The sequence below is a fragment of the Scylla paramamosain genome, chromosome 14, assembly GCF_035594125.1.
Source record: "Scylla paramamosain isolate STU-SP2022 chromosome 14, ASM3559412v1, whole genome shotgun sequence".
Classification (NCBI taxonomy): domain Eukaryota; kingdom Metazoa; phylum Arthropoda; class Malacostraca; order Decapoda; family Portunidae; genus Scylla; species Scylla paramamosain.
In genome coordinates, this window is record NC_087164.1 from 12,667,423 (window position 1) to 12,677,422 (window position 10,000).

The following is a 10,000-nucleotide window of genomic DNA, read 5'->3' on the forward strand; positions in this document are numbered from 1 at the left end:
TATTACTACTACTACCATCTACCGAATGGAGTTGAAAGTTTAGACTAAGAACTGCAATCTTTGTCTTCACTTGATAACCAAAAGTTAGAATTAAAGTTGAAGGATTACATTATATTTGAAAGCTTTCTACGCCTCATACAAGTAATTCAATTGTGGCTTTAGAAAATTAGGTTTATAATATAACTACAAGATCTGTCTCACATTATCCACATTATGAAGGTAATGAGAGAGAGAGAGAGTCGCAGATTTAGATTAGAAATGAAAACAAACCAACCACATCAATACATAACGAAATTACAGCTTATATACGTATAGAAAATCAGAGACCAAGGTAAAGAACGAGGGGAAGACAAAGACCCAGATGAAGAGAAGGAACTGAAAGACACGAGAGACAACTGGAAAAAAAAAAAAACATCAAAGACAATATGAAACAGCCACACACTCACACACTCACACACAGGACAAGAAAGATGAGGAAAAGAAGGTAAGAATAAAAAGAGAGAGATTATAAGAGTCGTCACTCACTCATTATCAAAGAGTAACGCAAAGACACTAAACATGTGCTGTAGAGAAGGGAGGAAGGGAAGGAGGGAGGGAAAGAGGAAGGAAGGGAGAGATGAGGGGAAAGATGACAGTAACTCCCCCTCCCTTCTCCCTTCATAGTTCCCTCCCTTCTTACCCTCCCTCCAAAGTCCCCTCTCTCTCTCTCTCTCTTTTGCCCCACCCTCCTCCCTCCGTCCTTTTTTTTTCTTTTTTTTTTTTTACGTGCCACGGTCCCCCCTCGATCTCTCGCCTCACCCGCAGGGATAATGAAAACGTCGACACTGCACACAAACTGCCTCCAAGCACGTTCTGCCACACACGCACACACACACACACGCACACACACACACACATACACACACACACACACTCACGGGGAGGCAAGCACGCACACAGTAAGGCTAACCTGCGGGGAGTTCTTACATTCATTCTCGTGAGTTAAAAGCAAGTGACGTTCGCGCCATTAACAACAGCCTTTTTCCCATTGTGGACATATTTGTGAACAGAAAACTTACACTTGCGGTGCGCGGCGAGGGCGGGGCGCGCGCTACTATGACCCTTGGGAGCAACAGCGGCAAGGACCACAACCCCGCGTGCCACAGTCTCAGGAAAGTCGCGACCAAGCGCCATAAAGACCCGGGGCGCCCAGCATTGCAAACGTCACAACAAATTCAGGCGCGGTGGACGTTCCTCACGCCATCCGCCATAAACCTGCCAATGCCGGGACTCTAACAGGCCGGCCACAAATCCACGAGCCGCGCCCAGTGCTGTAATAGAAGGAAATCGGCCGAGAGACGGAGATTAAAGACCATTCCCAGGGTGTCGGTCGCCGTGCGTGAGGCGGCACTGGCGACGGTGACAGTGGCGGCGGCGGTGGCGGCGGTGGTGGTGGTGGTGGTGGGGAGGTCGTAAAGAGAGAACCAGCCACCACCACCACCTCTACCACCACCACCGCTGCCGCCGCAGCCGTGTGACCACACCGCTGGCCACCACCACCACCAAGTTTACACCTAAATCTTCGCCACCCAATTAGTGAGGGAAATGAGACGGTGGCCCTGGATGTCCGCCCAACAGCCCGGCGGCAGCGACAACCTGCCTGGCGGTGCGTGCGGGGCCGCCGCTCACCTGCCTCGCTGACGCCTTGTCGGGTGACGGACGGCGACCAAGTTTGGCTAACGCGGGAGAGAGAGGAGGAGGAGGAGGAGGAGAAGGAGGAGCAGGAGGAGGGAAAAAAGTAAGGGAGGGGTAAGGGAAGAGGAGGAGAAGGACGGGGAGGAGGAGGAGAAGAGGACAGGGAAGAAAGTAAGGGAGGGAGGGGAAGAAAATGAGGGGGAGGAAGAAAGTAAGGGAGATGTAAGGGAAGAGGAGGACGAGAAGGAGATAACAGGGGGGAGGGAGAGGGAAGGAAGAAAGTAAGGGAGGGAGAAGAAGAGGGCGAGAAGGAAGAGGAAAGAAAGTAAAAGGAGGGGTTAGAGAAGAGGAGGAAGAAAGTAAGGGAAGAGGACAGGCAGCAGGAGGCGGAGGAAAGTAAAGGAGGAGCAAGGGAAGGCCTCTCGTGCCGTGGACAGATAAAGGCTCCGCAGTCCAGGACACGCCTTAGTAATGTTAAGCTTCTCCTCCTGCCTCAACCCGCGGCGAGGAGTATTGACTGGCTGGCTCCTCACAGATGACCGCGGAGATGGACACAGCCTCCCTGCCTCCCCCGAGCCTCTCCTTGCCGGCGGGGAGGGAAGGAACAAGGGAGATGGGTGGTGGTGGTAGTGGTGGTAGGAGATAAGGCATTCTGAAACACTTCTGCGCTGCATCTCCACTACACGGGTTTCTAAGGATGTTTTTATGTTTCTAGTGACAGATTAACATGATTTCTTCACTCCTGAGAACCCAGCTAATCATCTCTATGGCAGCAGCAGTCAATAGCAGCAGCAATGCCCAGCCACGCAACACTCATACGTGCAGCACACCTTGCTGGCTCGTCCGCGGTTTGATGTGTGCCAGCGTGGCGTGTGGGTCGCGGCGCCAGGGATGCTTTCTTAGTCTGCCAAGCGGGCAGGAAGGACAGGCACGGAGAGGCGGGGAGTCCCTTAGCCTCTCCTTCCTTCCAGTGGTTGAGTAATTGAATGTGACCCAGTCTTCCTCTAATCCAACAAATACACACACCATGTCCGTCAACTTGTCTTGAATATTCCAGGCTCCAGGGTTACGCCCTCTCAAGGCTCTCTTTTCCTCGCCGTAGATAGCCATGTTTTATAAAGGGACTGCCATGTGTAGGTTTGAAGACTTCTTGCAGCTTTCCTTATTTTCTTATGTTCCTACGAAATACTTTGAACCTGCCATCGTGCATAATAGTGTCCGTAGTCTCCGAACAAAGCAGCTCGCGTAGTTTGTTCCTAGGCAGTAACTAAACGCAAAGCAAGCTGGAGAACTCACGACCAGGAAGGGAGGCACTGCGGTAAACAAGATAAGCTTTGTTTACGAAAGAGAAAGTAAATCTTGTCCCGCGCTCTAACGACCCGTGCACGCCTCTTCCTCATCCTGGCTCGCGCTCTCCTCGTCACCAAGGAGCTTCATGCATACAGCAAACTTCAGGTTCTCATGCAGTTCATATACAAAAACGGTGTCATTAGGGAGATTCAGACGCGTAGTTCAAATGTTTAACAATGCCAAGAAGAGTTTCAATCGGCAGCAACGAGGTTTACTGACTTTCTCCTTCCAAATACAATTCACTCGATATTCTTATTTTCGTTCTAGCTTTCCGATCTTTACAGCCTTACTTTAAAACACTGCTAGATCTGTCTTTTTCAGTTCATCCACTTTACTGAATAAGTTTCTGACTGACTATATAGCCAGAAAATTGTAAATCTAAGTTGTACAATTTCTATTAAATCACTAACTCTTTTTTTTCTCAGTTTATTAATAAAACATTTGATCAGTTTATCTACTTTACTGAACAACTTCGTGATTAACTATATAAGAAATAATACTTTAAATTGTACAAGTTCTATTCTTCCAACAAAAAAAAGCGTATTATGCAGAATCGTGGAATATTATGAAATGTGAAAGTTACGTTATTATTAGTTTTTCGTTGACATATGTATAAAAGAGAGAGAGAGAGAGAGAGAGAGAGAGAGAGAGAGAGAGAGAGAGAGAGAGAGAGAGAGAGAGAGAGAGAGAGAGAGAGAGAGAAAGGTCACTTCCCGTTACCCTAATCAGGAAACGCAGCTTTGTTTATTTATCACCCAGGTCACAACATTCCACTCAAGGTCACCGCCTAGATCACCCACTACACACACAAATACACTCATTAACACACAAATTACCTTCCCTACCCACCAAAGCATTACCCATAAGGCCTTCACAGTACTGCAGAATATACAGCATTGGATAGGGATAGGTCCTTTGAGATACCAGGAGATGGTCGCCAGGCCCCTCGAGGCACGAACTGGAGTGTGGACTGGACATATAAGGGCGGGTGGAGGCACTAGTGAGGCAGTCATTCACAGCCACTGAAGGTCGAAGCTGAGGGGCGAGCAAGGGAGGCTGGTCCAGGCATCATTCAAGGTGAGTTTCCTTCTTCCTTCCTCGACTCTTTATTCTTACTTCTCCTCATCATGCTATTCTATTACGTCTCTTGGTTCTTGGTTCCCTATAGATTTTTCATTATATACATCAAATACCACGCTTTTTTCTACATAATATACAGTATAAAGTTGTTGTTTTTTTACGTATTTTTCCAACACCTCCCCAAATTTGTCCTTTATTATTCTTTCTCACTTATTCCTTGTCTCCCTCATTTACGAAGGAAAAGAACATACAGCATTTATTGCTACTTATTTTTTTCAAACTTAATTTTTCAACTCCTTGTCTTACTTTTTATTCTTCCATCAATTCTTTCTCTTCTTTCTTTCCTCAAATACGAAACGGGGCGGACACACTCCATATATCGTTACAGATGACCTTTTCATTCATATTTTTATTCAAACACCAGTTCTCACTCCTCCATTGCATTCATTGCCTTACTTTACCTCCATATAACTCTTCCTCAAATACAGACACAACAATACACAACGCATAATATCACGTACGTTCCTTTTTCTCCCTATTTTCCAAAAGATGTGGACCTACCCCCGAATGATGCTGCTGGCGGCGGTAGCAGCAACGGTCCTGCCGCCCGCACACACCGAAGCCTTCCTGGGACATTTACTCAAGAAGAAAGCTGCTCTTTTCCTCTCTAATGGCGCCGAGACAGCCAAAACCAACTATGGCGGGTATCAAGGCACAGCACAGCACTCGCCACGCTTTCCAACAACAGGCTTCGGTTTTGGCGCAGGTGCAGGAGGCGGGGCGGGTTTCTCCGGTGGGTTTGGTAGCGGCGGTGGCGGGGGATTTGGTGCAGGTGGGGGTGGGGGCATAGTATTCGGCAAGGGTACTGGGGCCACGGGAGGCGGGTTTAGTCTAGGTGGTGGAGGTGGTGGAGGTGGTGGGGGCGGTGGGGGCGGCCATATATCGGGTGGCTCCTCTGGGGGCTCTTCAGGAGGCTTCATTATCGGAGGGGGTGTGGGACCAGGGAGCATCACTTCGATATCAGGGGGAGGTGTCAGCATATCAGGCGGTGGTGGGACGGGCGTGATCACAGGGGGTGGTGCGGGCGTGTCCATCGGTGGTGGTACGTCAGGCGGTGGTACTGGCATCACTATAACTGGTCCAACAGGGGGCGGCGGAGGGGGCACAATAATCAGCGTTACTGGTGGAGGGACAGCAGTTACCGGAGAGGGTTCTGTAATCACAGGTGGCACCACAGGGGGTGGCGAAGGGGGCACAGTAATCAGCGTTACTAGTGGAGGAACGACAATTACCGGAGGGGGTTCTGTAATCACGGGTGGTACCACAGGGGGCGGCTCAATCACTGGGGGTGGACTGGGGGCAATATGTCCTGCTGTGACGGTGCCTGTGGTCAAGGAGGTAACGCAGACACCAGTGCAGACGCAGTACGTGACGGTGCCACAGCCTTTGACTAGTGTGGTGATCAGGGTTGTGCCGTATTACAAGACCTTGATAGTCTCAGCAGCCGTCATCGCCACCGTCACCGAGCCAGCGGAGACAGGGTACTGCCAGAGCACGAGGGTAGTCTACACCACGGACACAGTGAAGCAGGTGTCTGTCATCACTGTGACTCGTGACATCACCTTCACGGACCTCAAGCAGGAGGTACAGACGCTCACCTCCACGGAGACTGAAATTCAGGTGTCCACAGACTACCGCACCGTCACGCAGCACAGGCACAGTACCACCACCGCAACGATCTACGTCACCAGCAGTTCTATCCTCCGACACTACACCACCGAAACCCTCACCTCTGTTTACTACGTCACCAGCACCAGCGTGAGTCCCAAAGTGCATTGTATTTTACCTTCGTTCATTCCAAAAATGCAGGCTTTCCGATGCCTTACTGAATTAACTCTCATGAATCAATGAACAGAACTCTGACTCCCCAGGGACATAACAAGCTCATCCTTCTCAGTTTTTATTCGTATTTGGGGGTCGCTGTTTTTAATTAACCTTTTTCCACTTGTCTCCTGCTTGTGCCATTGAAAAACACTCACCACAAACTCACAACATGTCCTAAAATAGACATCTTAAATCTTCAGGGCGACACTGCAGCCTTACTAAATGTGTCCTAAAAGTGTCTCAATATTCGTGATCTATTCTAGGACACCACGAGGGTCTGAAGAAAGGGAGGGAGTAATAGAAGATAGAAGGGTAGAAAAGAGAGGTAGGATTAATATAGAATAGGAAAGGAAGTAGCATGAGAGATCGACACACTGTTATTGTGAAGCCTTAAATACACTAGTCAGTCAGTCAGTCACTCACTCACTCACTTATTCAGTCACCCAGTCAGACAGTCACTCATTCACTCAATCAGTCAGCCAGTCTCTCACTCTCTCAATCACTCAATCTATCATTCAATCTGTCAATCAGTCAGTCAGTCAATTCTCCTCCCCCAGGTGACCTCCGTGGTGGAGCCAGTCTGGGTCAGCACAACGGAGCTGGTGTGGAACCCAATCACCGTGACAGTCACCAAGACCAAGGTCACGTACAACACGGTGTGGAACAAGTGTGGCGGGGGCGGCTACTGAAGGAAGGAAGCCCCCCTTGTAGTACAACCGGGGAGACGCGGCTCTGGTGGGTTTGCTACTATTATGACTGAGTTATTTTACTTATCTATCTGTATGTCTTTTCTCTTACTGACTACGAATAGTGTTCTGAGTCATTTTATTTATCTATTCATCTCTCTGTTCGATGCTCTTTTGTTTTTTTATTTTTATTTTTTTTTTTTTTATGTTACTGGAACTCTGGCCACACGCAACAAAGAGGAAAAGAAAAATAATAATAAAAAAGACAATTGAGTTCCTTCTCCAAAAGAAAGAGCCAAAAAAGATAATCAGAATCAGACAAGAATAGTCTCGAAATTTCTTACTGATCATGAATTGTGTTATATCGTAGCTTCTTCCTGGGTGCTTTGAATGAATATAAAAGCTACAAGAAGTCATTTAGCTTACATGTGGCAGTCTCTTTATAAAACATCTATCATCCCTGTTTATAAATTTAACTAGTCCTCTCGTAAAGCTCCCTATTGATTTGCCACCATCACCCTGATTACTGAGTCTATTCCAGTCATCTACCACTGTTTGAGGGCCAGTTCCTTTCTATACTCTATCCTGATTACTAACGCATGCAGAGAATATTGTCCACAAGATTCTCAGTTCTTCATTTCATTAAAATTTCATAAGAATGGCAGGATCAGTTATAACTCATCTCTTCCGGTGCTAAACTCGTACATCTATCAACATCACTGAAGGCATGTAATTGTAATCTACATTTTTTTAATTTAGTTACTCATAAAAAATGCAAGCTCTCTCTCTCTCTCTCTCTCTCTCTCTCTTTTGAATCGCACTTGAGAGAAAACGAATAATTTTATGGGTAACATTTGTAGAACGAGCGCCTCGACGCCTTTCATACACTCTCCTCTCCTATACAGGCTCGAGACAGGCTTGGCGGCTCACTTCTCGCAGCCACGCCTCCCCCAGTCTCGCACACACCACGCCCCTTCACCTTCCTGTGGAGAGAGAGGATCAGCCCACACATATGAGGCCCAGAATCTATTTAACCTTTTCCTCCATTATTTCGTGATCGTAGTAAACACAAATGATTCTCCGGAACGTATTCTCAAATTTATGAGCGTCTTACCTTGACTGATTGTAAACTCCATTAAATCTCAATAGGGATTTTCAGGAGTATATTTATATTTCTGATGATAGCTTAGTGAGGATTCTGTATCATAACCAGGAGAGAACATACAGAGGACACGACTAATCATCTCTGTGGACTTTGAACGTTGTCGTGTTGAAAGCCTAAGAAAACGAACGTGATACAAGTGAACCGATTATCATTACTTTTATATACACCATTGTCTTCACCACCACCACTATCACCACCACTACCACCACCACAACGACCACCCTCTGTGCAGCTTGTACTCTACTCTTAAGTTAGACATTATGACAGTAATAAAGGAGATAAGTTACACAATAAAGTTTCCCCCGTCTCCTCCTGAGCGAACCACAAGACTGATGAGATGTGGTTCCTCTGGTCAGTCTGAAGGAAATGTATTGTTTCTAAGAGTGTGCTTCGGATATACTAGTAACATCTCTACACAGGATTTGATGTGGTGTAAGACAGATATACAGACAAACAGACAGACAGTCAGGTAGACTAACAAATTTACTGACTGACTAACTAGCTAACTATTTAACTAATTAATCACTAACTACCAACTATAATAACTAACTGAAAGAGAGACAAAACGGCAGAGAGAGAGAGAGAGAGAGAGAGAGAGAGAGAGAGAGAGAGAGAGAGAGAGAAGCAAGCAGAGGCACAGACATGTGTGGTTCGTGAGGCAAAGTAAGGCAAGGCATGGGATCCTTGGCACCTTTAGACTTGAATCTTTTACTCTAAGACTTTACAATTTTCTATCATTTATTCATTTATTTTTACAGTCTGCATTCAACGGTCTTTTTAGCACTCACTGTTCGATGAAGGGCGCACAGGATTGGGAGTTCTGGGAAGCGAGCAAATCAAAGAGGCTGGCTGGGGTGAACCAAGGGAACGTTCTTTGGAGTAAACGAGAGGAGATGGTGTGAGGCGATGATCCTCGAGCGTTGGTATTCAGTGGGTCGACTTGGTAAAGAACTTTGTTTAAAGAGATGAGGCTTTCAGTATATGAGCTTCCGTTTTTTGACTTATGAAAAGATTTGAAAGCCTGTTCTCTCTCTCTCTCTCTCTCTCTCTCTCTCTCTCTCTCTCTCTCTCTCTCTCTCTCTCTCTCTCTTTCTCTCTCTCTCTCTCTTTTTGGCAAGTGATCATCTTCAAAATCATGGTGATGAAGCATGAGTCAGGTTGCGCCAGCTTCACCCACGCTGACAAAAAGAACTTTGGAATAAAGAAATAATTCCGCTAATATTTTAAAAGTTCTTGACGTGGGCTATCGTCAATGGCCAGCCCCACAAGGACCGTATTTTTTAATTTTTCTGTAAGTTATCTAATCTTGATAACTTTCAACACGCTGGTAAACTCTGGAAATCTCTGCTTGTTTTTGTGTTTCCTCCTACCAATGACCTGAACTCCATCAAGAAGGAAGTTTCAAGACAATTCTCAATTCTTTAAGGACCGGTACCTTCAGTAGGCTTTTTTTTCTAACCTTTTCGTTGCCTTCGACCAGAGCCCCTCGAGGTGCTTGCTTATGTTTACTTATCTAAAAAACCAATGTCTTTTGTCACCTACTTTTTTTTGTTTTAGCAGGACGCTGTATTTTTACACCTCCCTGTCATTGTTCACTCCCCAACTGCTGCTTCTCATGACCTGAAGACTTTTCCCCACCTTCAGGTCAATTTCTCAGTAGCTCTAAAAAGTTCAAAGAAGGGACACAACACAACCAAGACTCCTTCATTCATGTCAGGATACCCACTGTACGTACTTAAGTATCGAAATGTCAATACACAGCAAAACCTCCTTCAGAAAAAAATGTTTAGTGAAATCCCTCCACATGACAAACCAACACGTAATAATGCAACCACAGCATTAATTATCGACCGAAAAAAAAAAAAAAACTCACCAAAGTAAAAAGTAATCCTGATAAGTGTTTCTAAATTAGAACCGCATTCTTCAACGCTTCTCGGATTTGACTCGTCTAATTTTAACAGTCTCTATTGGAAATTACTGAAGTTTTCAATGGTGTTTTCATGATTCTAGAGAGTTTAAAAAGAGTGGAAGTGCTACTGGAATATTTAAAGCATAAGAGAGCATATAGGAAGCTGCAAGAAACCAGCTAGTTTACAACTGCAGTCCACACGTTCGCATACTTCAGGAGACATTCTATATACGAAAATTCTAGTGACATAAC

The 10,000-nt window shown here is 46.0% G+C and overlaps 1 protein-coding gene across 1 annotated transcript; it reads left to right on the plus strand.

The window, feature by feature from the left end:
• The first annotated feature begins 4,653 nt into the window (after positions 1 to 4,653).
• Positions 4,654 to 6,677, plus strand: LOC135107120 (PE-PGRS family protein PE_PGRS18-like). The gene is made up of 2 exons (XM_064016830.1): positions 4,654 to 5,922; positions 6,546 to 6,677. The coding sequence occupies exons 1-2, from the start codon at positions 4,654 to 4,656 to the stop codon at positions 6,675 to 6,677; spliced, it is 1,401 nt and encodes a 466-aa protein (XP_063872900.1).
• The last annotated feature ends 3,323 nt before the right edge of the window (positions 6,678 to 10,000 follow it).